Source organism: Alligator sinensis, unplaced genomic scaffold (assembly GCF_000455745.1).
Source record: "Alligator sinensis unplaced genomic scaffold, ASM45574v1 scaffold389_1, whole genome shotgun sequence".
NCBI lineage: Eukaryota > Metazoa > Chordata > Crocodylia > Alligatoridae > Alligator > Alligator sinensis.
In genome coordinates this window covers 2,061,738-2,089,348 of record NW_005841951.1, presented here as the reverse complement: position 1 = coordinate 2,089,348, position 27,611 = coordinate 2,061,738, and the positions used below count along the sequence as shown (strand labels likewise).

The 27,611-nt window shown below is 42.4% G+C and overlaps 1 protein-coding gene across 5 annotated transcripts in view; it reads left to right on the top strand.

The window, feature by feature from the left end:
• The window catches only part of PKP4 (plakophilin 4), a 187,145-nt gene that overhangs the window by 83,503 nt on the left and 76,031 nt on the right, over positions 1-27,611 (top strand). For 3 of the 5 annotated variants that reach the window (XM_025199920.1, XM_014518399.2, XM_025199921.1), the window contains exons 4-9: positions 677-802; positions 878-1,098; positions 1,946-2,504; positions 9,196-9,387; positions 11,296-11,512; positions 15,594-15,726. In XM_025199920.1, the coding sequence (XP_025055705.1) occupies positions 677-802; positions 878-1,098; positions 1,946-2,504; positions 9,196-9,387; positions 11,296-11,512; positions 15,594-15,726 (1,448 nt within the window). Of the gene's footprint in view, positions 1-676; positions 809-877; positions 1,099-1,945; positions 2,505-9,195; positions 9,388-11,295; positions 11,513-15,593; positions 15,727-27,611 lie in introns of all 5 variants that reach the window. The other 2 variants (XM_014518401.2, XM_014518400.2) reach the window with 2 other exon arrangements.

Genomic DNA, 27,611 nt, shown 5'->3' with positions numbered 1-27,611 from the left:
AAAAACATTTTTTTTTTATAATTCTTATGCCTGCAATCTCAAATTGGAATCTCAAAGTCAAGCTGGATTCTTTTCATTTACACATTCAGCCATAGTAATTAAGGTTCTGTGGGTCAGATCAGGCTCTCAGTGACACCTCTGTAGTCTTATTGTAGCAAATTGATTTGCATGTGTATAAGTGACTTTGCAAATATTTTTGTTGGCCATGCACACATTAGCATTTTAATTCCATTAACTCTATAGCAATAATAGGACTTGAATAAAAAGGCTTTTCTTCTTTGCTTAACAGTTACTAGACTGAAATATACACAGAGCATAAATCTATTAGGTAAGAAGATGTCATTTTATAGTCCCTTTTCGGCATAGAAACACATCTTATATTACCCTGTGTGCTTTTTAGACGCTCATCTGCATTTTGCATCCAAAATAGGTTGGAAAAACATAACAAAATGCAAAATTTGACATGAGCCTCAAAAATTCTCATACGCATAAGGAACAGATAAAGTGTTGGTAAGTTAATACTTGTATACCAGTGGAAGTATGCATTTATGATCATAATGTAGCATCCAAGTTTTTTGTTAGAGGTGGTGCATAGGATGATAAATATCTGCTTGAGAACCTGAATTTATGTCAAATTTGTATGACATAGTTTTAACTAATAAAACTTTGCTTTCAGATGCGCCAAACGCAGGTATAAGCAAATCTAGAGCATCTGACAACATCCATACCAATACTTACCACATTAGATCAGAACCAGAACAAGGCAATCTCTACTCACCAGAACAGACATCTCTTCATGAAAGTGAGGGTCTGTTGTATAGTTTTTAAATACTTGAATCTTATTTCTCTATTGCTTTTTGTCAAAATTGTATAATAGTTTGTTCTCATACTGGTTTGATTTCTACAGGGTCAGTAGGTAACTCAAGAAGTTCAACACAAATGAATTCTTACTCTGATAGTGGTTACCAGGAAGTAAGCAGTTTCCATAACAGCCAGAACTTGGGCAAATCAGAAAATAGACAGCAGCATTCATTTATTGGAACAACGAATAATCATGTGGTGAGAAGCTCACGTGCTGAAGGACAAACATTAGTTCAGGTATGCTCAGCATAGCAATTTATCTAAGTTACATAGTTGAATATAGTTTGAACATAATATATATGTAACTTGTTTTTTTATATGCAAGAACTAAAGTAACTTAATAGACTTCAAAAGTATTTATGAATTAGTAACAGTTCACAAGGAAAAAATTTAACATAGGCATCACTTGGCAAGCAGGCAGGCAGAAATGTAATTCCTTATAATTGAAACCAAGAGAAAAACCTAAAATACACCTGGCTAACGGGTACATTATTTGTATCTTATCTGGACAGAACTATAGCTGAACTATAGCTGTTTATCTCTGAGACTTTTCTTTTCTAACCTTAAATTTATATTTGTGCATAAATCTTACATTTAGAGACTGACTTTTTTGTATTACCATGTTTTCTATCCTATTTTCTCAAATGTGTTTGTGAATCAGATAGGCACAAGAACTTCTTTTTCTGTTTTATCCCATCTGTCCTATAATATAGTACTGTCTATATATAACTAGAAAGAAGATTCAGTAATAATAAGCTATTAGAGCTGTGGGGAGAAAAAGGAAAAAAAAACCCAGGAAAGAACTAAGAATTACAGAATGTAGAATATATTTTTTTTTGATGTTTTTGCTATTTTTTGAGGGAGAAATGGTTAAAGACTTCAGCTGAGATGAGTTTTTGCAGGGGGAAGACATTTTGAAGTAAAGTTTAGGTAGATAAATATGAAGATTAAAATAAAAGTTAATGCGGTTACTTTTGAACTGTGCACTTTTTTTATAGGTTTTCTGGTTGTATCATGGAAGACAATTTAATTACTTGACCAAGACCCTGAACTTAATAAACCTATTTTTTGTCTTCATAAACAGCCATCAGTAAATATTGCTGCCAACCGAGCCATGAGACGTGTTAGTTCAGTTCCATCCAGAGCACAGTCTCCTTCGTATGTTGTCAGCACAGGTGTGTCACCTTCAAGGGGGTCACTGAGAACTTCTTTAGGAAGCGGATATGGCTCTCCATCAGTTACTGAATCTCGACCCCTAACTTCTAATGCATATTCATCTACTACATTACCAGTGCAGCGAGCAGCATCTCCATATTCAACACAGAGACCCGCTTCACCAACAGCTGTGCGGCGAATCAGTTCGGTTACATCGAGGCAAACAGCCAATCCCAATGGAGGAACTTCTCAGTACCAAACATCAGCAAGAGTTGGCTCACCTCTTGCCCTCACTGATGCACAAACAAGAGTAGCTTCTCCATCCCAATCCCAGATAACATCTTCTTCCCCAAAACGCTCTGGCATGACTGCAGTACCACAACATTTGGGAACAGCATTACAAAGAACAATTCATGATATAGACCAGTATGGGCAACAGTTTGATATCTATGAGAGAATGGTCCCTCCACGTCCAGATAGCCTTACAGGTTAGTAAAAAGATAGATGTAGCTTAAAGATCTCAGTGCAAACCTATAAGTATAGAAAACCAATAGTGCAATTGCAATTGTGAAGTAAGCAGTTATAGCTGTGCAAGTAAATGATTTTGATATGAAAGTAATGATGATAGTTCTTCACCTCAGTTGTTGTTATTCCTTATTTATCAAATGGTATAATTGCATTCATGTTATACTGTAAATTTGCAGCAAATGCCATAATTTCTTTAACGAGCAGATTACATTAGCCATATATAAAACTGTATTTTAAACCCCGGGTGAAATTAAAAACAAAATAGTTTTAACAAAAGTCAGCTTACATCCAAATACATTTACCATTTATGCACAAAATTAAGGTGGTCTGGTTGAACCAGTGTTAAATGGAATTCTCTTTTAAATAAGTCATTAATATTATTTGATTTTTATGGTACTTTTCATTCTCTAGGTTATGAATTTAAAAATACTTTCCAATATATTAAATATTAATATTGTAACTGTTAGCAAATGGAACGGATATCAAATGTTCAGTTTTAGCTATGTGCAACCTTGAATACTAAAACCTATGGATTTAAGAAAGGCAGTTCTTATTAAGATATAATTACTTTAGATTTGAAGTTGTGCCCTTTTTTTCTCTTGATTTCTCTCATCTATAAGAGCCACAGGGCACAGTGATCATGCAGTTAGGACAATATGTTCTGTCAGTGCAGATTAAAATGTTTGTTTTATTTTTATTTTCAACTACTATAGAGCTAGCACTTCCCAAATTGTTCACACTGCTATCAGAGGAATAAACTACCATTTTTATTTTTCATGGGGTTAATAGTAACCCACCACCTGATAAAGTAAATTAGCTCTTTTTTCATGGGGTGTCAACAAAAAAACTGATAAACCTTTCACTCAAATGTATATCAGTTTTCTAACCACTGATACTGTATGTGTGAGAGCACCCGCTGGACAGAAAGTAATAGAAAAAAAGGTTACTATTTTGGCAGACTCTAGCACAATAATAATAATTTTTTTAAAAGCCCACCGCTATCTTTCCCTGACATTTTTGTTTTCAGAAAAGAGGACCAATTTGGTACAGAGAAACTGGTATAAACTGAAATTATTTCCCTGGAATATAACGTACTGATTCTGGATTTAGCTATTCAGACCTAAATTTTATTTCTAGTTCTAAAATTTAGTTTCTTGGTTTCCTTTGAGCAAGTCACTTAACACCTCTCTCCTCAGTCTTTAAATACATTTTTCTCAGGACATTTTGTTGTCCTGAGGAGTTCTGTTGCCAACTGAAGAGGTGTCTAGACATTATAACAGGCAAGTCTGAGATTCTTGCCTAACATATACAAATACAAACTTTTAACTGTATGATTAGTTATGTATCACTTCATCAAAGAATCACATTTTGGAGAAGTGTAATAAACATCACCATTTTAGTTAATCCTCTAAATCCAGAGATGATTTTTTTACATAGCTATAAGTACTAGTTTACTAAAATGCAGTGTCTACCTACAGTGACAACTCCTTTATGTACAGTAGGCATGATTTGCAAATCAGTGTGTACTTTATAAGAAAGATTTGAAATAAACTTGTTAGAAGTACAAGTAAGGAACTGGATCCTATGGATTATATTGGACTTTATATTGTTCCTGCTTGAAACTCACTTGATTCTATTAGCAGCCAGTTATTTGAACAAATTATTGAGTAACAAGCTGGATATTCATTCATATTCTTATTTGCTAACTTTTACGTAAGTAATCATACTGTTAAAAGTTTGTATTTGTGACTTTTGATTTATTAGCTGTACTTTGTGATAGTAATAGTTCATTTGTAGAGATGGAGACAGAGTTGGATTTTTTTTTTATAATTCTGTACAAATAAATCCTATCATTAGTGCAACCTTACATTCAAAGTTCATTAGCCAGAGGAAGATGTGAAAAGCTGTTCTGAAAAACAGCAAGGTGTATGTAATTAAATCACAGGAGAGAGAGATGGTAAAGTAAAGTATAGTTAGAATGTTATTACTGTACAGAATATAGCTTGGGGTGGCCAGCCTGCATCGTGCATGCCAAAAGTGGCATGTGAGCCGTGGGAGCTCAATAAAGGGTGTACAGGAATAGAAACAGGGGGGCTCTGGGCACTGACAGAATAGTGCCTGGCAGAATAGTGCTACAAAAAAGGGCTTGTGTCTCAACTGGGCACACTAGCCAAAAAAGTAAGCCGCCACTGGTATAGTTAAACCAATGGAGCTAATGACATCATCAAAATACTAGGAACAGAAAGAAAAGATGAGAGAGCCATGATTAGAAGATGCTCTGCAAGGGCACCAGCAGAGGAGGATGGACATAAGATCTTTGGAAGAATGGCCATAGCAAGGGAAGGGAACCCCAGAAAAACAAATCACAGAAGCCAAAGGAGGAGAAGGAAGCATGTCTGAAATGCAGCAGAACCTCTGTAATAGAGAATATCAGCCAGCTGCCACACAGGATATACCCAGTGAAAAAGAAAATAATATGTACAGTGGCAGCAGAGCAAAACCGTCTATTTGCAAAATATACCATGACTCTTTAAGCCTTTATTATTAGGTTAGATTAGCCCACTCTTTGCTGCTGTGACTAAATTGCTTTTGGTACCTGAGCAAGCTTTTTTAAATCTAGCTTTGAGGTCCCTACACTGTTCTTAAGACTACATTGCAGACGTAACTGTGGGTCACACAGATACTGACAGAAGAGTCAATAAAGCTTAGTTCCACTCTAACTTCAAGCTGAGCACTGGATCTTGTTTATTCCATTATTATAGGACTGTTTGTATTCTTGGTCCTTCAAAAGTTCTGGGTTCAGGAGATGTGGTCCTGGCTCAGGGGCACACTGGCAGAGTGGCTAAGGCAGGGGTGTCCAACCTTTTTGAATGTGGGGCCGGATCATGAACTTTTTATCACCCAGTGGGCCAGCGAGCCATATTCAAAGACCTCACAGGAAGCGGTATCACATCAGGAAGTGATGTCATGTGAGCTTTGACACCAATGAAGCTGCAGGAAGTGACAATGAAATGGGTCTGGAAATGTGGTTTAAAATCCAAAATAAAAACAATTTGGTCTGGTAGCACTGTTTTATTTTAAACAACCCCCCAGCAGTGCTGAAGAAGAGTGTACCACCCCACTGCACCCTTAATTCCCTGCCTATGTCCACATGGAAAGCCACAATTTGCAGAGGGGTAAAAATCATTTTTGACTGCAAACCTGTGTTGACATCGTGCTGTATCTACTCCAGAGAATTGTTGCAGGGATCTGATTTTTCCAAAGGTTAGCAGAGCTTTCTATTACCATGGTTTCATGGCTCCTAGTTTTCAAATACTTGGTTGAAATGCATCACAGATCTTTAATTTCTTATTTGCAGGCCTTCTCTCGGGGCAACATCCAGCCGGGGGGGCAGGAGCGGGTGCTTGCATGGCCTGTCCAGTCTGGCCATGGCCTGGGGGCGCAGGGGTCAAGGGGTGCTGCCTGACCCCGCCATGTCCTCCCTGCCACCTGGGCAGTCTCGAGGATGCTCCCACACCTATGCGCCTGGGCTCAGCAGCCAGGGGGACATGCGGGGACCCTATAGTGGGGTGTGGGACATGCAGGGACACCCCCCTGCTCCCTCTCCCCTGGGGCAGCCCGAGCCCGACCAGCGGGGCTCCCTCCCTCCCCGTGGCCCGCAACTCACCACCCCCAGCGTGATGTCTGCAGGCGTGGGAGAATGCGGGGAGGCGGGAGCAGCACAGGTTTTCTGCTGCCACAGCAGCAGTGGCAGTAGCATCTCCCGTGGACCTGGCCACAGCACCCCTCCAAGTCGGCATCCGCACCCCCCGCACCTACCCACCCACTGCACTGCAACCTGCTCCAGCCCACGCAGCCAGTGGGGACTGGCATGGGGTGGGGCCAGCATGCAAATGAGGAAGGGAGGGGCAGGGCTAGGAAGGGACACCATGAAATGAGGGGGAAGAGGAGGAGCCACACCGCATGGGCAACGTCAAGCTGACGTGGTGCATGTGGGAACCTTGTCCCTTCCCCAGCCCTTCAGCAGCCTTTAGGAAGCTGCTGAGGGGCTGGGGGAGGGACAAGGGGTGGGAACGAAAGTAAACAGTGTTTACTTTTGTTTCCTGTTGCAGCACCTCGGGCCTCAGAAAATGGTTTGGCAGGCCGTATGGTGGCCCACGGGCCATATGTTGGAAAAGCCTGGGCTAAGGCATCCAGAAACATGAGTGTGAGCCATGTTTCAGGGTGGTGTCAAAGGCAGCTCAGCTATAAATGGGAACCTAATCATTTGTGCTGAGGAGTCGAAGGCAGCCAGATGTTAGCTACAGCCCCTTGCATTCCACACTGGCTTCAGAAAGTGGCATGTTTTACCAATTGTAATCGAATGGACCACTAGATTCAAATAGACTTTCTACCTTTCTTTGGTAATGATCCACCCTTTTTTTTCTCGGTTTGTTTTTTAGAGACTTTGTATTCTTTTGTGTCGTTCAAGAACGTTGTTGAAATGATTCACAGTAATTTAAAGCAAACTAAAGACTGTTGTAGGCTTGTTAGCCAAAGAACTTGTGAGTGGCTGTCCGATAACCAGTCAGAGTCCTGTGTCTCAGCGGTTGTCTGTACATGTGTGGGGACACTGCTCCAACATACTCTAATTACAGAATCGAGTTTGCTGGAATGGGCTGATCAGTGCACTCCACCAGCCTCTGCATCTTGTGTATGCTTCAAAATGATGGCAGCCTGTGGGGGAGCTTTAACTAAAGCTCATCGAACAAGCTTTAGTTAAAGCCCCCACCCGCCCGCTTTCTCCCCCAAGAGCACGTATAAAGATGAGATGCCCTACATACCCAAATGGGGGTGGAAACAAGTGGTATAAAGCCAATTTAACTGAAGGACAAAGGGGATTTAGCTGGGGTTCAATATCTGTCCGTCTTTCAGCCAAAATACTGGGTGACTGGACTTAGTTTTTAGAAACAAAACAAATCATTATAAGGAATCTTTCCGGCACAATTTCAGCAAACTTTTAAATGGAAGTTTTACCAGTTTTAGCTGTTCTTTTATTGTTCTGAAGAACTGTAGCTGTCTTTGACCAGATGCCCATTCACAATGATAACAATAAGAAAAACTGTCTCTGTATTAAAGTCCTAGTCAAAGATAGTTAATTGCAGATCTTCTGTTCCATTGAATATTATTTGTATTTGTAACGGATCTTCTACTTTATTTCATTTTATTTGTTGCATAATCTTTTAGCCTACGTAGAATTAAATGCATTATTCTTAATTGTGTTCTTACCATCTTGTCATTTACTGTATCAGACCCTTAATGAATTGCTACAATCTGTTTTATTGACTGATTATTAAACATTATATTTTTAATGTGACCAGTATATTAAGGTCACTTAGAAGTGATGCACTGAAATTTAAAGATACACTGAAAAACAAAGTTGAATAACCTATAGTTTTTAATAATTAAGCACTAAACAAGTCCTTATCTATTTCTTTAATTGGTTACTTTCTTAGTTACCCTTTCATATTTAGGGGTGAGGATACAATACATAGGTAGTATTGTTAAATTTTTAAAAAACATAGTTTTCTTACATATAACTGCTTTTTTTTCCAAATGTAATGGGATAGCCATTATTTTAAAGATTTGTCTCAAACTACATTTGTTACTCATTGAGTTAATAGTTCACAGGGGACCTGCTCCTGTTTTCACTGAGATCAGAATGTTCTGATTGACTTCAGCAGAATTGGATTGTAATATTTAATTTGTGTGTTATTTTTTAATCATCTTGGCAGCATAGTATAGAATGAGTTGATATTTTAGGAATAAAATTCATGCATTTCTCTTCAAAAAGAATTAAATGCTATGTTGTGGTGCTTACCAGTGTGTTGCTTTGTGCTTAGTAGTCATCAAATCTAGAAATAAGAGCTTGAACTTTTGATGTTATTGCTACAAAACATTTAGGAAGGATTGTATATTACAACTAAAATATTTGCTTTAGCAACAAGTAGAAAATCAAATAGAGGTGTAGAACAAACTGCCTTTCTTGGGTTTTTTGTTTTTTTAATACTTCCAAGATCAGGATAGGCAAAAATGCCAGGAATATAAGCAAGTTTTAGAAGAAATATTATGCTTGAGTATCCCTTTTATTTATCTTCATGCTAAGATCTCTTTCATCTAAAGCCCTATGGACACGTGAATACTTATGTACAATGAATATGTATGTTAAAAAGAAAGTAATATAAAAGAATCAAATCACACAAATGTACTGTAAAGTATTTCTTAATTTCTGGGAAATTTCTGGTACAACTTCTGAACTCTTTGTATTTTTTCTTAGTTACTTGAAAAACACTCTCACAAGTCTTTCCAAGACTTAAAAATGTGCAAAAAGTTTTCCCATGTGTCTGTTTATTTACAGGCCATTTGTACCACATATATTATTTTCCAGTTGCAAAGACTAATATTATAACGGCATTGCTCAAAGAAACTTGTTTTAAAAGACTGGCCCATTTTTGTTGCTTTTGACAGGCATTGTATTTTATTGGAAGTGGGATAAGAGTGTACCTATTATGTTTTTGGATACCCATGTGGCCCTGCTTCACTGATGATAGGATTTTGTTCAGTTTGACATTACCACAAAATGCAAGCAGTATATATCTTTCTTATTTCTAGGCTTGCGAAGTTCATATGCTAGTCAGCACAGTCAGCTTGGGCAAGAATTACGTTCAACTGTATCTCCTGAGTTACATATTACTCCCATATATGAAGGCAGAACCTATTACAGTCCTGTGTACCGGAGTCCAAATCATGGAACAATGGAGTTACACCAGGGGTCCCAGTCTGCATTATATCGAACTGGATCAGGTAAGTGAAGAACTGAAATTTTTGATAGTTCCCCCAATTTAAGTTATGTGCCTGAAAATCTTTAAGTTACATATTGATTTACTATTTGACAGTAAGTATACTGTGCTACACTGTCAACATGCATGACTGCGCCAATATAGTGCCAATTTAAAATGATAGACTAGAAGCCATAAATCAGTGGAGGTGAAAAATAACCCTAAATCTGAAAGACTTTTCAAATAATGTCAAACAGGAATAAGAAAAGTAATTGAAAATGTTCTCTATTCTTTGCCCTCTGGAGGAAATACTCAGGGTTGTATGTTAACGCATCCATTTTGAGACAGTCATTGTCTTTTAATTTTGATATATCAGTCGCGGATTCCCCCAGGGAAGCACTTGCCCAGGACCTTCCCTCCTCATCGTCAACCTTATCTGGTCTTTCTGACTCCTCATGGAATCAAGTCTAAATGCAACTTCTAGGGTATGGGCGAGTCCTGGCTCCTTCTGACTCCAAGATCCCAGATGTTCAGTCTCTGACCTTCCCTGGTTATCTGTGGTTCTGTCTCAGGGAGCTACCTTTTCCTTCTTCAGAGGGAAAAGTGCACCCTCCAAGAGCTCCAAGTGACAAAGCAGAAAGCTCCCTGCAGGAAAGGCCACACAGGAAGAAGACCTTTCTGAGAGTACCCCCAGAAACCAGCCAAGGCTTGGCCTTCTCACTGAGACCCTGGTATTTCAGTCCCTTGCCATCCCTGTTTCTCCCTCTGTGGCCCTGACTCAGGGAACTAGCATCCAGCTCCACTCTTGAGAGAGGGATTTTACTGAACAAGTGCAACCCAAATTTCCAAGCGGCAAACAAGATAGCTCTGCTTCAATAAAGTATTTATTGAGACAAAGGTCAACTAGCCAGGGGTCCTTCCTCCGCGCTTCCTCTCCAAAAGTTTAAGTAGTGCCTCTGTCCCCAGTCTAGCCTATGCATCTTAGAGCACCAATAAAGATACTCAACTGCTTCCTTTCCAGTGTCTCCAGCTCCAGAGCCTGAAAGCCTGTCTGCTGGTCTCTCTCCAGACTCTGTCCTCAGACTGTCCCCACAAAAAGTGGACACCTTCCTTGTCCAGCTGGCTCTCTTATTGTCATACTAATTTCTTTCTCCCCCTGGACACCTCCTGGGGTGATCCCCACTTTGTGGATGTATCAACAAAGCTATTCAAATCTCTGTTGGTGCCAGAAGTCCTTGTCTGGCCCCACATGTGGGCACATCTCTTGCTTCCCTGTCTCTTTAACCCATCTTTTCCTCATGTCCTATCATTATGGGTAAACTGAGGCATATAACATCATGACAACATGAACACAGTTACACAGAAATGTAGCAGTAAACCCTATGGTCCATCACAAAAGGATTACATGTTCCTTTGTCCCCAGCCCAGCCTACACAGCCCTGAGCATCCCAGCTGTTTCCTTTCCAGACTACAGCTGTCAGGCCAACACCCTCCTCCTATTCAGATTGCTCAAGTGATCAAAACAAGCTAGTATCTAGTATATGAAAGGCATTAGGTACACAATAAATATAAGGGCAGTCTGCTGTTTTATTTGTAACTTGTATAGTCTTGTTTACTGCTAATGTTTTTGACAAAAGTACCGTTTGTTACATTAAATAATCAAACAGTTAATCTCATTTAGAAACAATTTGGGCCTCATGCCACACAAACTTTACTTGTGTAATTAATTTCATTATCTTTCTTGGGACTTCTTTGGCAAAGACTTTTCATATTGATGTGATTGGTCCCTCAAGTCTAATAATAGTTTTTAGACATATGGGTATTTCAGGCTCACTTCAACTCTAATTTTGCATTACTTTAACCAGGTACTCTGCCTCTTAATAGCTGTCTATAGAAGATAACTTATTATCCTTTAATACTGATTTTACACCAGGTTTTGGAAATCTGCAACGGTCATCCAGTCAACGTAGCACACTTACATACCAAAGAAATAATTATGCTCTGAACACAGCAGCTACCTACGCGGAACCCTACAGGTCAATGCCTTACCGACTGTCAGAATCCAGTTATAACAGGCTGCAACATGCAACACCAGGTGATGATGGTACAACAAGATCTCCATCCATAGACAGCATCCAGAAAGACCCTAGGCAAGTCCAATTTATTTCTCGAGGATCATACACAATTACCAGAATAGCATGATTCTAAAGTATTCCTTGATCAAATACAAAACCTTAATAGTGTACATTCTAGTTTTGCATTATACAGAAAAATATGACTGATTTTAATGAATGGCTTTTATTTACATGCATTTGTGCTAGTTATTTTAATTTTCTTTCGAGTTTATTTTTACTTGCAGTTTCAAATAAGATATTTTGTGCAAAATAAGGAATATTTGAACTTTGAATTATGCATGTGATTTCATTGACTATGTTGAGTAATTGTTAAATGTCACAATATGTTTTATCTGGCAGGTTTTAGACATTTGTAAGTCTATCAGAGCATGAAGTGTATGAACATCTAGAGTTATAATCAGGGATCCTGGTTTTCCCTGATAAAAAATTGCAAATTCTCTGATAAAAAAACAAAAAAATCCATGATTAGAATGAAAGGCCCCCACAGTCCCCCGGCTGGTGCCCCTCACCCCCCGCCAAATGAGCTAGCCATGGCCCAGGGTGTCCCACTCCCTGCTGGGTAGGGAAGACGCACATGTGCACCCCCTGAGCATGGCAAGGCACCCCCTACAAAAAGGCACTTGCCATGCCAACGGCGTCTGCAGGTGGTCTGCAATCACCACTGACCGCCACTAATGCTGCTGGTGGTGTCTGTGGGTGGTTGCTCACCCCTGGTCTGTGCTCACATTCCCCTCCCCCATTCATGCTGCTGGGGCTCTGCAGCTGTGCATTGTGGCCCCAAGCTCCACGCACCACCTGGCTGGGCAGCAGCCCCAGCCCTACCCAACCCACTCCCTCCTTCCCTGTGGGGACCTCAACCCCCTTCCCCCCTAGCCACTTACCTGCAGGACCTGCTCTCCAGGCTGCCAAGCAGCTATGTGCTTGTACATGCAAGTGGTGCCCCCTGCCTGACAGCCCTCCTGCTCCGTCCCAGCCCCCTGCAGGCTGGAACTCTGCCAGCCTGCAGAGGACTCATTGCAAAACTGCAAAATCCTCAGGTTTCTCTGATAAAATGAGAAACCTGCATTTCCCTCTGGTAAAGGGGGAAATCCACATTTTACCACATTTGTCTGTGGGAAATAGAAAACCCAGATCCCTGGTTATAATTAAGTTTTAATATTTCTTGAAAGCCTTCAGAATAACAAGTATGCCATTTAGCAAAAGTAGAGAACAGTCATATATTAACTGATAATAAGTGTATTTAAAATGAAAATGGAGACAAGTTTACTTGTACTAGTAGTTCTGTTCACAGTTATCAGCCTTCTTCCATGACCAAAGCAAAAGTATTTAAGTATTTGTCCCTTGTTTCCAAACTTTTAAAACCACCTTAATGGATCAAGTTCAAATTAGGGGAGGGAAGTTTGACAACTTCTGTTTGGTAAGCTGTCTTTGGCTGTTGCGTCACTTTTAACATGCAGCCAATTAGCTTGTCTCAATATACTGAATGTTTATTTTAAGGATTTATTTGAGGCATAAGGTAATATGAGCAAGGGGGACAAATTAGGTTTTAAAATACCAGAAAGACGAGGTTTGTATACAGACAGAAATTGTCTGAATAGCTAGTCTGGAATAACCATTTATCGCAGAATGTTTTTTTCCATTAATTTCTAACTGTCAACAAGTCGTCAGACTCATACTTAGTAACTTGGGTGAAAATAATAACAATTTAGTTACAATAAGAAATGTCTCTTATTTTAATAAAATACCGGGTATCTCAAAAAGACATATGCACCTTAGTCATGGGTAACAGCCTTGAAAACATGTGGATTCTTTCTATCTCTAAATGTCATATTTTTTAAATATTAAATTAGTCATAGAAATATTTGGAATAATAAATTTTGTAAGAAAAAACAAATTAATATCTTACCTTAATTTTTACAAGCAACAACATTTATTGAAGCTGCAGTTTCACAGGCTATTTCAGAAATACGTTACATCTTCAAATTTTTTGTTAATCTCTTTACTTTTTTAACAATAATATTTTCAAAATTATTCCGTGTTTTTTTAATAATCTCATTCTTGTAATTCTGTGAAAAAAATTGCTTCTTCTGGCTCTGGACTGAAGGATAGTTGTTCTTTGCTGTATCCATGTTATCTAATTTTTAACCATACTTTAAATAGGTGCAAGAATTGCAACTTAGCTTTATCTGTACCTATTAACAAATATTAAATATGCTATCTTTGTTTCATAATTACAATAAGGAGTGCTCCTGCTTTTGTCTGTTATCCTAGTGCCTTATCTTGATTGTTTTAAAAATATTCACTGATTTATTTTGAAATTGTAAACAGCAGCTAACAACAAATGTGTGTTATTCTATCTAAGTATTATAATTTCTTTATTTTCAATTAATGCTTGCAGTTTAAAGCAAGAATATTAAAGCTCAGGCTATACAAGCCTTGAAAACCAAAAATAAATCTCATTCCTTTTTCTTCTTTCAATATGGTGTGACCTGAAAATTGCAGTTCGGTCATTAGTTTAAATTTTTTTTGAGGAAGGTACAAGACTTTTTGTCTTAATATCACTTCATACTCATTGGATTAGATAAAAATCATGAAGAGAATCATCATGTGTTTTGAGGTTGTAGAGTTCATGTGCCCCTACTTCTATATGGAAAAAATAACCCCAAACCACTCTGTTAAAAATCTTACTTTTAGGTATGATCAAAATACAAGGAATATACTGGCAGATTTTGGACATCTCTTTTTAAAGAAAGATGCCAAAAATAGGATGTCTTTCCTATCAGTTCTGTGTTTCATTTGGAAAAAAATTATTTAGTCTTTGTGTTTCTAATGAAGCCTTGGACGCTGTTAATTTGATTCTTCTACGTGTATGTTCAAGGTATTAGCAAGAGTAAGCTTAAGTTTAGAGATAGCATGTACTAGTTATGTGTTGTTGCTAAACCATCAGGATAAGCACAGTATAACATGTTTTGTGTAGTCTTCTAAAAATTCTGGGAGCCTGCTATTATTCATTCTTTACATTAAGACAGAACTTGAATATGTTTTCATTTATTTATGATTGATCAAATGGTTCCTTTACTTTGTGTTTTAATTTGCTTTCTCAATCAAACAGTTTTATCTTTCTTTTGGTCAGCTTCAGTCTCTTTTTGAGAGGGGCTATCACGCTCCTACAGAGAAAGGTGGAATCCAAACAAGCATTCTAATTTAAAATATAGAAAAATCATGAAAATATATGCTTTCTTACAGCTTCCTTAAAGTTGTCCATATCTTAAATTTGAGTCCAACATTAACTAATTTATCTAATATCTTTAAAAGAAGATATTAGGTTCAACAGTACATATCCCATAGTTTAGATAAATAAATCGTATTTTGAGTCCTGTGTGCTCCAAAGTAATTTTATATATTACCCTGTTCTCCGAGCTCCAATAATTTCACTTGCCTAGATTTTCAGCAAGAGGGAAATATATGTATTGTGTTGTTTAACTTTCTGTAGAAAAAGAAAGTTTCCCAACAGATAGCTCTGCATAAGTTTCTAAAGATGTAAATTGGATTAATGTTATGGTCATGCTTAAAAACTTGCTGGCTTTTGACTACATAAGAGCTGTGTCCTTGGTGAAGCAGATTCAATAACATTGTTTGTAAGCCAACAATCCTTGAACACTTCAAGCTGCTAAAGCTTTCTGATACTTTATTTTGATGTGATATATGTTGAAGAAAATTGCATCAGTTCTTACTTTGTCCAAGTATAATTGACTACAGAACAATAAACGGTCTATATAGATTGTAGTGCTTCATTTAGTAGAATTAACTTATGTTATATTTAGTTGTACAATCAGCAGTAGCATGCTGATGACCACAAAAGCAAGTGCAGTCATTTTTTTAGGTTTTTTTTGCTATGAGTTCTTAAGAATAAGAGTTATTTACTAACGGGAGAACTGAAAAGTAGTATGACTCACAGTGAATAACTTTGACATAACAGCCTCCATACTTCCGTCTGACACTTCAGGACAAAATACTATTTTAGAAAACTACTAACATTTTCCCAGTAAGTACATACAAACTAATACCTTCCCTTGAATTTGTTTATCTAATGAAGGGAGTTTGCCTGGAGAGATCCAGAATTGCCTGAAGTCATTCACATGCTTCAACACCAGTTCCCATCAGTTCAAGCAAATGCAGCAGCCTACCTTCAGCACCTGTGCTTTGGAGACAACAAAGTAAAAACAGAGGTACAATATTGAAGTTGTTTCTGTTCATTTGATAAACTGTAAACAAAGAGAAACTAGATAGGTAGCCTTTTATTTTGATTTTTTTCATTGTAAAAACTGACTAACCCTGGAATTTACACCCTTTCAAGAATGTGTTCATACTAAAAACATGCTAATTATTAGATGTTAACATTTTCTAACATAACATACGGTCAAAATCATTGGTTAAAGTGTGCAGTACCACAAATATTTTCAGTATTTAAAACTATATGTTACTTTCTTAAAGTTGGCTTTATAAAATATATATTTAATGCAGTAATAAAAACTACTTACCTATTGATAATTGGATTTTATAAAAATCCACATAGACTTTCCACTGTTTTAATTAATTAAAAAAATAAAGTTGTGGTGAGTTATGAACAGCTAATGAAAGCAGAACAAATAAATCCCAGTACATGAATATTTATGTGACTGTAGGCAGGGTTTCTGCCAGTTTGATGGGGAGGAGAGAGATAAGTGAGGAAGAATATAATCTTAAATGCTACTGGCTATTATTCTACTCCTTTTACAAAGCAACAGTAAATCCATTGATGTTGAAGAAACCTGTCACATTGTATCCATCTCTCCTGCCCATCTTACTCACCATTTCCTTGATGTTGTGTTATGTACTTTGATAAAATATTTAGCAGAAAAAAGACATCATCATCAAAAAAATTCCCACCCAGCTTTAATCGCCATCAAGGGTTTGTGTAGTACAGAATGTTGGAGTGTGTTATCTTTCATCGTGAAATTTCATACATTTACAAGCATTTCTTTAATCTTAAAACTACTTAATCAAGCAGACAGATTTAAAATTAGTTACTCCCACATCACCTAAGCAATTCTAACAGTATCTGTGAACAAAGCCCAGAAGTAGCAAAAATGTACGTTTACCCTATTCTTGCATATAAATCACATCTTTCCACCCAAAACCAGCTGGGGAAAATTGGGGTGTGCATTATGTGTGAGGAAAAGGGGTTCACCATGAGTCCAGAAGCTGGGTGGGGAAGAGGCAAAGCAGTGGTAGCATTAATTGCCGTGGCTCTGAGAGCCACTACAATTTAACACTGCCACTGCTCCTTCCCTCCACCCCTCCCTGCCAGACCTGTGAGGAACCCCACCTCCTCAACTATGTCCTGGGTCGAACTGGTGCGTGAGGTTGGTATACAGCTGGATTTCGCATGCCAGGTCTGATCTGGCATACAGCTCCAGAGCTGGTTTACCAGGTCTGACCCCACGTACTACCTCCAGAGCCACATGCCAGGTCCGACCCTCTATGCTTTCTCTGGGGCTGTGCACCAAGCCTGGGACCATGTCCTGGCTCTGGAGCCATAAGCCAGGTCTGATCCAGACTTGACACAGAGTCCAAGGCTTTTTTTTTTTCCTTCAGGCTCCCCATCAAAATAAAGGGGCATACTATATCTAGGAGTGTACAACACATGAAAAAATACAATAAAAACACCAAGACATATATCTGTGGAAAAACGAGACTTCCAACAACAGAATTTTGATTGGAGAATTTTATTTTTTGTATCCATTGATATGAAATGAGATCCATTTCATGCAAGCATAGCTTCCTATAATGTACTGGCAGGAAGGAGAAAAAAATAATGATGTAAAAAATAAAAATAAAGATTTTTTTTTCAACATAATACATCTATCTTTTTGAAAATAAATCTATTGAAAATTGACAATGATATAAATGCTTAAATTTGTTACATTAAGTGGCATTGTCTAGGGTAACAAATATGTAAAAATTAAGAATAAAAAAACATATATTAAACAATATAATTGCTTCAGTAAAGGAATCTAGTACATCTTCCAGGCTAGCAAAAAGAAGCAGATAAAGTGCAAAGGCTATAAATCAGGGGTGGGCAAATTATGGCCCATGAGCCAGATCCGGCCCGCAGGGCACAACTACCAATTGATTGGATCTGGCCTGCAGCTGCTTCTGTGGAGCTCTGTATGGGGCTGAGCCCCACCCTGCGGCAGCCAGTGCTTCATACCGCCTGTGCCCACCGGTACCAGTCCCGGCCGGTGCACACAGCTTACTGGCAGGGCTGCTTCCAGTGCAGTTTCAGCTGCCCAGGTGCTACTCAGTTCCCCTTGGTTCCTGCAGCATCTCTTCCTGCTCATGCTCCTGCCCCTGCTGTTTCACTCGGGACAGGGTGGGGAAGCTTTAACTTGGCAGCTTTTGCCCCAGTGCGCAGGGCTCTGGCTTCAGCTCCTGGCTTCCTCCCGGCCACTCCGCCCACCTGGCAGGGTGGAAGGCAGCCAGGAGCAGGAGCTGCCTGGCTGAAGCTGGTCTAAGATTTGCTCTCCCCCCTTCCCCCCCTCCCCCAAAGGGCAAATGTACATTTTGTTCACTGCCTATCTAAGCTATGCCCCTTACAGAAAACCACATAACATAGATCAATTCCACCTCGGGCTTTTTGAATGTCTATGACTAGCCAGTGAGTGCCCCCCCCCTTCCCCAAGCCACTTAGAAACTGGACAGTGCTGGCATACAAAACAAACTTTTCTTTATGAAATAACTAAAAAATATAAATAAAAAACAAGAATTAAATCCATTATTTTGATCAAGGTTTCATCTAGAATGATAGAAAATTAGAGTTGGAAGGGACCTCAGGAGGTCATCTAGCCCAACATCTTGCTTAATATATCATCCCAGCCAAAATATATCTTCCCAGTTTCCTGCTTATTGTTTTAAATCTGGGGTGTAAAACTCATCCAGCCTTGAGGGATAATGTGGGCCAGATGTGGTTTGGAAGGTGGACCTGTAGGCCAGACTGGGACCCACCCTCTGCGGCACCTGTGGTGCGGGGTCCAGCATGTGCTGGCCCCAGGGCTTATTGTGCATGTGGTGTGGGGCTGGGACAGGACCTGTGTTGTCTGCAGCATGCAAGCTGGACATGGTGCTGCAGGCAGCACAGAAGAGCGATCCAGGGTGCTGCATGCAGCCCACACCCCAGACTCAGTATGCCACATGCAGTGCCCGATCCAGCCTGTTGGACATCTCTGTTTTAAATCATGCTAATTAAATCAATCCACATTGCTGGACTGAGAGCATAAAGCATTGACTCTTTCATAGCAGCCAGTTCAAGGACTGGTGAAAGTTACAAGAAAAGAAACAATATTTTCCTCAAAAAACAGTCTTCCCTGAAAACAGCTGATTTCAGAAATGCTTATAATTTCCTATGATTATTAGCTCAATTAATGATGATCCCTAATCTCCGTGAATTTAATAACTCCTTGTTCTAAACTGTTTCCTCCAGGTACGTCACTGCTCCGTGCTTGAGCCCAGAATGTTCTTTTTCACTAAAACTCTTGAACATAAAATTTAATTATGCCTGTAGTGGCAAGAGGAAAAAATGAAAGAAACAAACTCTATATCCTTCCTACCTGAAAAAGAATACAGATAAGCGGTTCCCCAGATGGGCAGGGCTGGATCCAGCCAGTAGACCCAATCCAGTGGCTGGTGTAGCAGGGAGCAGCCCAGCCCCAGTTTAGCCATATCATGGAATAGGGCTTGACCCAGCCCCAGCATGGCCCTCCAGAAGGGGTGAGGGCATGACCCAGCTCCAGTCCAGCCCCTAGGGGAGAGGGAGTGTGGTCCAACCTCAGAGGAGGAAGGGGAGATGGCTCAGCCCCAACCTGTCTGGGTGGGAGGGAAGGGGGAATGGTCTAGTGGAGGGAAGACCATCTAGGCCTTAAGCTCTGTTGCCTCAAAAATGGTCTGATGGAGGGAAGACAGCATGCCCCAGACCTGCAGGGGGAGGAGAAGGTGGGGGAGAGAAGGGGCCATAGATCAGCCCTGAACCAGCTGCATGGCAGGGGGGGTGCCAGTCTGACTCTGTGGGAGAGTTGTGGCCCAGCTCTGACCCATCATACAGGGCTTGGGATTTTGACAGCAAGGAGGGATGGCATATTAACAACCACTCCTCCCCTGCTGCCAAATTTCCTGATCCTTGGGGAGCCCTGTGGTTCAGATTCCAAGGCTCTGCAGGCCACATTTGACCCACGGGCCAGAGGTTGAGTACCCATGCCCTAGAGTATGGGGACAGAAATGGTAGAAGAGCTGTAGAATGTCTTACTGTTCAGACTAGTTGTATGCACTGGAAGTTGCATTTGCTTTTCATTAAGAATGTGTTTACATGGATTCTGCTGTAGCTGTAAGCAGCCGGTGGGACCTTGTACCCTCTTAACACCAAGGTCATTACAGGCCAGTAGCACTTCCTTCTCACTGCCTCCGGACACTCACAATATTAATTTGTTCCCTCCCTCCCCGCATCCCCAATTCTTCTCTTCCCTCAGCCTTCCCCCAGGTTTATCAAGTGCACAGTGGCTCTCTAGATGGTTCAGAATAGATTCCTTGATGATCTGTTCCATGATCGTTTTAGGTATCTATGTCAGGCTGACTGATCTATAGTTCCCAGGGTGTTCCTTCTTCCTTTTCTTAAAGATGGGCACTATATTTGCCCTTTTCCAGTCATCCAGGACCTCACCCTGCTTCCACAAGTCCTCAAAGAGAATAACCAGTGGCTCTGCAATTACCTCAGTCAACTTTTTGAGTACCCTAGGATGCATCCCAACTGGCCCTGCCAACTTAAATACATCTAGCTAACCTGTAATCCCTAACTTGTTCTACCATGCTAGATGGTTTGTCGCCTTCCTTATTTTTACTGCCAACTGCACTTGTCATCCGGTAGCTGCCCCTCTTTGTGAAGACTGACATATAAAAAGGACATTAACTACTACAGCTTTCTCTGTATCACACTGTAACAGGATCACACCCCTGATGTTTTCTCTCCCCTACCACACCTTGATGTCATCAACTAGTGTATGAAAAAGGAGGCTGCCCCCAAGCTCCAGGTTATGCCATGGCCCTTCTTTCAAATAGTTCACCGCCTTAGACCCTGCAGTTCTCGGCTGTACCCCTTGAGCTAAATGAGCCTTTTGGGCCCATCTAGGCCTTAAGCTCTGTTGCCTCAAAAGCTAAACTCGCAGCCTCCTACCTCTCTAGTTGCACCATGCCTCATAGATGTTACCCATTATCACCTTGTTAGGCTACTTCAAGGTCGACACAGCCTTCTGGGGGTGTCCATGTTCCACCTTTGGCCCCTCTTATCCATGTGGGTGCCTCCCAGCTTAGGTCTAGTGTGTTAAACCTGGCTTCTATGACCCAGACCTGATCTTGCCCCCTTGGGCCCTTGTCTCTGCCCTTCTTGGGCTTCTGGGCCCCTGACCATTGTCTTTGCCCCTCTTGGGCTACAACGGCTTGCACCCTACCCTAGAAGGCTCAAACCTCATGCTTCTCTGGAACCCCAGGACCTCTGGTCCTGTCAGCACCTCAGGCCCAATGCTTAGTAGGGCTCAAAGCAACCATGCACCCCCTGGGCAACAATAGGACCTCCTTATCTCCTATTTTAGTCCTACCTGGTGCACTGGCTTAAACCACAAACCAAAATATAAGCCTTCTGGCTGTAACAAAAGTCTACGCTCACCGGCTGTACCAAACTCATTATCCTGAATCCTGGCTCCCTGCAAGCCTTCTCCCCCTTGCTTGTAGTCCCCCCTGGCAGCAGTTTCCCTAACCTTAGGACTGCCACAGCATTTTGGCTGCAGAGCTCTTCAGCCTCCCAAAACAGACTGCCCTCTTGGGTCAGGGTTTGGGTTTATATGCCTCCCAAGCCCCACCCCCTTCCAGTCAGGTGCCCTTTTAGCTGGCCTGACCACAAGGCAGTTTTTTAACCCCAGCCTTGCTTGCTACCTTTGTCTGGTTCACAAAAACTCATCCCTTAAAGGGCTCATTCTACTTCCCCATAACAGGGTAAGAATTCCCTGTTACACATACGTAACTAGATTGCCTTCTGTATGCCATAAGGGGTCTATGGTTTCTCTGGTCTTCCTCTTACTTGTAGAATCCCTTTTTATTGCCTTTTAAGTCCTTTGCCAGCTGCATCTCAAATTGTGTCTTGGCCTTCCTAATTTTTTCCCTGCACACCCATGCAATGTTCTTATACTCTTTACTAGTACTATGAAGATACTTGTTTTAAAAAATTGCATGTTGCTGCAAATGTAATCTGCAATTCATCTCAAGCTAAATCTGCTTTGAGAATGATTGGTTGAAAGCTTTTCTTGCAGAAACGTCTAGCAGACTTGTGTCAGACTCTGAGATTTATTCATTTGCAGATATCTGTTCAGCTAAATGTGGTATTTACCAATGCCCCAGTTATCAGAAATGTGACTTCTGAATCTAAAAGGCTGCATTCTGTGTGAAATTATCCTGAGTTTCTGCTTGAGTCTGCCTTGAATCAGAGACCAGTTCAAGCAGGAGTGTCTAGGAGATCGAGTCTACTTGGTATCTGTTTTCATGGTACTGATAAAAAAGAAATATAAGGTGCATAATGCAGAGCCTTTTAAATCTTTCTTAGTTTAGAAATCTGACTGGCACTTCTGGTTTATCCTCACTAGTGCACCATCTTCTCTGAGTTGTCAGGATCATACTAGGAGCACTGGGAGTTTCATATATTGTTTATCACTTATTCCTTAGTACTACATCCCTCTGCAAAAACCTTTACCACCAAGCTGACAACCTCAAAATCTGTAACCTTTATGCCAGTAAGCTCTAAACCTGTAAACTCTATACCTGTTACCAGTTGTATTAGTCTTGATTACTTCAGTCTGCTTTTTTACAGCCATGTCAGTAAACATGGTTGTAAGTCCCCCATGGCAGCAGTGTTCCTCATATTCCATTATCTTCCTCACCAGACAAGGGCTCCTTTTCAAATTTTTGGCCTAGAAGGCTGACTGCAATATCAAAACATTTTTATGGGGTGTATATATGCAATCCATTTTTTTAACTTTAATCTAGAAGATCAGGGACCTGGAATCTAGTGTGCACTCTATCCACTAGGTTGATGAAGTGACATTTGTAGGCTCATCTGTGAAGCGTGTTTTGTAAAATTAAACACGTTTCACAGACAAGGCTATAAACTTCACTTCTTCAACCTACTGGATGCAAAAAATCATGGACTAAATATAGACAATGGATTTATGACATATTATAACCTGCCTAACATCTGACTCCCCAGGTACCTCTCCACTATTTACCACCTATGTTCATTGTCCTCCCCTCCACCCCCAACCTGTGTCTCACCCACTGACTCCTCAATTTACATCTTGACTGACTGGCTTTCTTGCATGCATAGCAGCCTCTGGCTTCTTTACTATTAATTCTATCCAGGAAGAGCACACATGGACTGCAGATACTTCATCAGCCTGACAAAGGGTATATTTATACCTGAAAGCTTGCAAAGAAGAATTTTTCCAACTATTTGACTTGGTCTAATAAAAGATATTAGATGTACCCAAAGAATCTTGTCCATCTGTAATTTAAAATATTTTGAATGGAGCAGCCAACAACTATATTAAATTTGAACATTGTCAGCAATCCCTCAGTTTGAGGATGATCTCTACCATGGCTCATTGATGAGTCTTTAGATGACATAAGAGTCCAATCCTTGAACCACAGACCCATCTGCAGAAGTTGCAGGTCTTTCTGCAGAGAAGGGTAGGCTGTAGGCTAGGATTTCTCGCCTTTTCCTTCCTCCATTCTCTCTTCTCTGCTTCAAGGGCAAGATACTTTACCTCTGAATGAGCTGCCACTTGGTTGTGGTTGTGGCAACACTGGAGTCAGTCGGCAGCCAGCTCTTCCCAGCTCTTGATGTTAGCATCTATTTTCTTGAGGTATGCCTTCAGTGTGTCCTTGTAGCATTTTCTCTGGCCACTACAAGATCTCAGGCCATTACTACACTGGGAGCAGAGCACTTGTTTTGGGAGATTCAGCTCATAGACATTAAGCTGAACTCCTTTTTTATTATTGAATTCTGGCTAGCATTTGCACAAATTCTGGTTAGCATCGGGTGTAACATATGTTTTTAAGTTATGCTACACATCATGTACATAAGGCCTCATCCAGGAAAAAGATAGTGGTTACCTTTCCGTGTCAAGAGTATGGATTTTTGTTTAGGCCAGCCCAACCAGGAGAAAAGGACAAACATTTTGCCATTTTGAGAAAGGTCAAGAAATACCCCAGCCCTTCTCTCATGCTGTGAATTACTCCAAGAAAGGGAAAATCTAAATGAGCTTCACATGTTAGTTCCATCATTTCTTGCCCCTCTGTTTGCACTGATGAAGCAGCCCTTAGGAATTCATGTAACACTAGCTACAGAAATTACAGGCCTTCAGAAGAAAGGAGTCTTCTAAAGTGATGTTCTAAAAGAAGGCTTCATGGAGGCCTTTATCAGTTCTTCCCTGCCTATCTGGTATTCATTCAGCCACAGAAGAATTGTCCTCTAAATTAAGATGCTAGATGGAGATTTACTTACTTTGAAAAGACTTGATATAGTCTGTGACTCCTGAGAAAAAGATATTAACAAAAGAATATCCCCTTTAAATCAGAGGTCAGAAGTCAAGAGGCTATTGTGGGTTGGAAAGGACTCAAACTTACTTCCCTACCTAGATCAGTAGAGCCTTATCTGACACTGCTTTACCTTTACATTTTTCATTATTTTGATTTTGTATTTCAGTGCTATGGTAAGGATCAGATTAATTGACTAGAATATCAAGGGTATTAAAAGTCTTACAGAATGAACTAAAATGCTTGCATTGCTAAAACATGAAGGTTTGCAAACTGCAAAAACCCATCTTCATCATTTGAATTACCTATGAAACCAAATATAATGCTTAAGCTGTGCATATGTTTAAAGAACATCTATCTAGCTTCATTTTTCCTTGAATACTTAAAATGTTGGTAGACTATGTCATAAACTGCCATTTTACATTAATTCTTTTGATTTTTTGATTTTTTGATTTAGAAAAGTTCCTGTTCATACAAATTACAGCTGCTATAATTTTGTCTAGAATAGTTCTTTGAATACGCAGTGGTTTAGTAAAAAAGTCTCTTATGATCAGATTTCTGACTCAGATTCTGTTTTACATTAAATACCTGTGGCGCCTGTGCCCCGCTCTGCCTGGTCTATCGGGGTGTTGCCCCTCCCCTCAACTCGTCTGCCACAACGACGACTTGGATGTAAACATATACTTTAAGAGGAGTCTACAGTGGAGATCTTTATCCTGGGTGGGGCCTCCCGATAGACGGTGTTACTCACGGTCGTCTGATGCGGTGGTCCACGGGGCTCCGCCTCCCCTACACTCCGTCCATGCGCCAACCACTGGGTGATGCGTCCCAGATGTTTCCAGGCCTCGTATGACGGCCTCAGACCGGTTTCCCAGTTCCCGGTCGTTCTACCTCCCTTCTGGGAGCGATTTCTCCTTTCTCTTCTTTTATAGGAAATACTCCTCCGAGTTAGGGGGAGCTGCAGGGTGCTTCCCCTGATTCCAGCTCCCTCTTGGAGCCTTCGCTGTCTCCCCTCTCCTACCAACAGCAGGGCGCTCCCCTGCCTCCTGAGTGTCAGCCACTCCAGGAGACTGAGAGAGTGCCTCAGCTTGCACTCTCTGTCTGCCTGCTGCTCTGCCTCCCGTAGAAGGCTTACAGCTCTTAGCTAAGCTGCCTGCTTGGGACCCGCAGGCTGGGTCCTCTCCTCGCTGTGCCCGAGCTCGCAGCACGAGCAGCCCGCTTATACTCTCTCTCTCCGGCTTCCCCTCTTTTCCTGTTCTGCTGGCGTTTTTAAACTTTCCCGCAGCTGCTACGGCCTCTGGGATAGGCTCCGCCTGTTCCCCCCCCCGGAACACGCCCCCAGCCGGCGTAATGGCGGTTTGTGCGGCTGCAGCCGCGAACGCGGCTCCTGCTCCTGCTGCTCTTCAGCAGGTACGTACGCCCCTCTGGGGGCTTGCTCTTGGGGTCTGGGGTCTGCGGGTCCTCCTTTCTCTCCCTCGAGAGCCTGTGGGGGCACTTCACCGCCACAATACCCAAAATGGTATTCTGTCAAATTATGAGTAAAGCTTAGAACTATAGTCATCAGGACCATCCCTAGGGGGATGCGAATCGGGGCAACTACCCTGGGCCCCATGCTTTGGGGGGCCCCGCGGAGCCGGGCGGAGCAGAAACCCCCTCCTACGGGGCCCACCTCCTGCTGGTGACTCCACACTGCCGGCTTCGTGTCTGGCCCCCCGCCACTCCCTCACCCCCTGCCACTACTGCCGGCTTCTACGTATCCAGGCCCCACACCCTGCTACAATCGTCTCATCACCCTTTCTTAATTCACCCTGATGCGTCTAGATCAGGGTTAAGCAAAACACGGGCCACAGGTTAGATCTGGCCCACAGCAGGTCCCTTGGTCCTACCTTGTCCAGGCCCCGTCCGGCCCATGGCATACACCCCACAGGTGCACAGTGGGACTGCTCCTTCTAGTTGCCACCACCAGCCACATAGGAACTGGCAGGGACCCATGTACACAGCCTCGACCCCAGCCAACCCCATGCGCACTCCAGACCTGCCCTGACTGGTATGAACCAGCTCCAGACCAGCCAGAATGTGCATATACAGCCCCAACCCCAGCCCACCCCTCACCTTCTCCAGACTAGCCCACCCACAATGAGCAGTAGCGCCCAGGGAGAAGCTGCTGCTGGGCTCAGGGGAAAAGCAGCCACTTCCCTGTGCTGCTGCCAGGCCCTTCTCGCTGCAACCACCCAGAGCCCATGCCCAGGCTGCCCTGTGGCTCCTCCCTACTGCCATCACCACTGCCACCAATGTTGCCTCCGGGCTGCCCAGCAGTGGCAGTGGAGGGGAGCCACAGGGCAGCCCAGGCATGGGCTTTAGGTGGCAGCAGCAAGAAGGGCCCAGCAGGGGCAAGGGGGGGGGGGCGCCTGCTTTTCCCCTGCGCCCAGCAGCAGCTTCTGCTTGAGCGCTGCCGCTCATTGTGTGGGTGGCGAGCTGGCTTGAAGCAGGCACAAGGTGGGCCAGGAACAGGGCTGTGCACTTGGGTCTCAGCTGGCTTGGAGCTGGTCCACTCTGCCTGGGGCAGGTCCAGAGCGGGCGTGGGCCAGGGCTATGTGCTTAGCTGTTATTGGGCACAGGTGGCAGCAGCAGAGGCAGGGAGGAACCACAGGGCCCGCAGGCTCTGGGTTTGGTGAACTGTTGCTGGGGAAGTAGGAGAGGTGCTGACCAGCCCACAACAGCTTCCCAAAACTGCTTATGTGGTGCAGGACTTGGGGAGGGGGGCTCCTACGTGCTGCCAGTCTGGGAGCTGCTCTTCCGGTGGCTCCTCTGGCAGCTCTCACCACCGGTCTGGGAGGGTATGGGAGCAAGCGTGTGCCCCCAGGTCTGCGTGGAGCAGGCTGGGCCAGGCTGCACTTCGGACAGGTGGTGGAAGCACTGGGAGTTGGGGCTATGCCCTTCTGCCCCTTGCCCAGCTGGGGTGGGGAGGTGTGGGATGGTGCCACTGTGCTGCTCAGACAAGCGGTGCGCAGTGGTGGAAGCCGTTCCAGCCTCCCCATGCCTCCTGGATAAGCCATGGCTTTGCCCCACCTCGCCCTGGCTGGGTGAGCAGCGGCAGGACATGGGGATGGGCGTGTCCACCCAAATTGGGGCAGGGCCAGCAGCAGGGGCTTTGGGGAATTTCAGAGTGGCTGCAGCCCCCCCGTAGTCCCCACTGCACAGTGCAAGCAGAGCCAGGGCTGTGTTCTGGGTGGTGCTCCAGGCTGTGGCTGGGGGTAACCACACAGAGCACACCATTGGCTCCACCCACCCTGCAGAGCACAGCCCAGCAGTGAGCAGCTGGGGCTAGTCTACTGAAGTGCAGCCTGGCCCAGCCTACCCCACCCAGATCCAGGGGCACATGCCCACTCCCATGCCCTCCTGGACCAGTGGCGAGAGCTGCCATAGCAGCCCCCAGAAGAGCCGG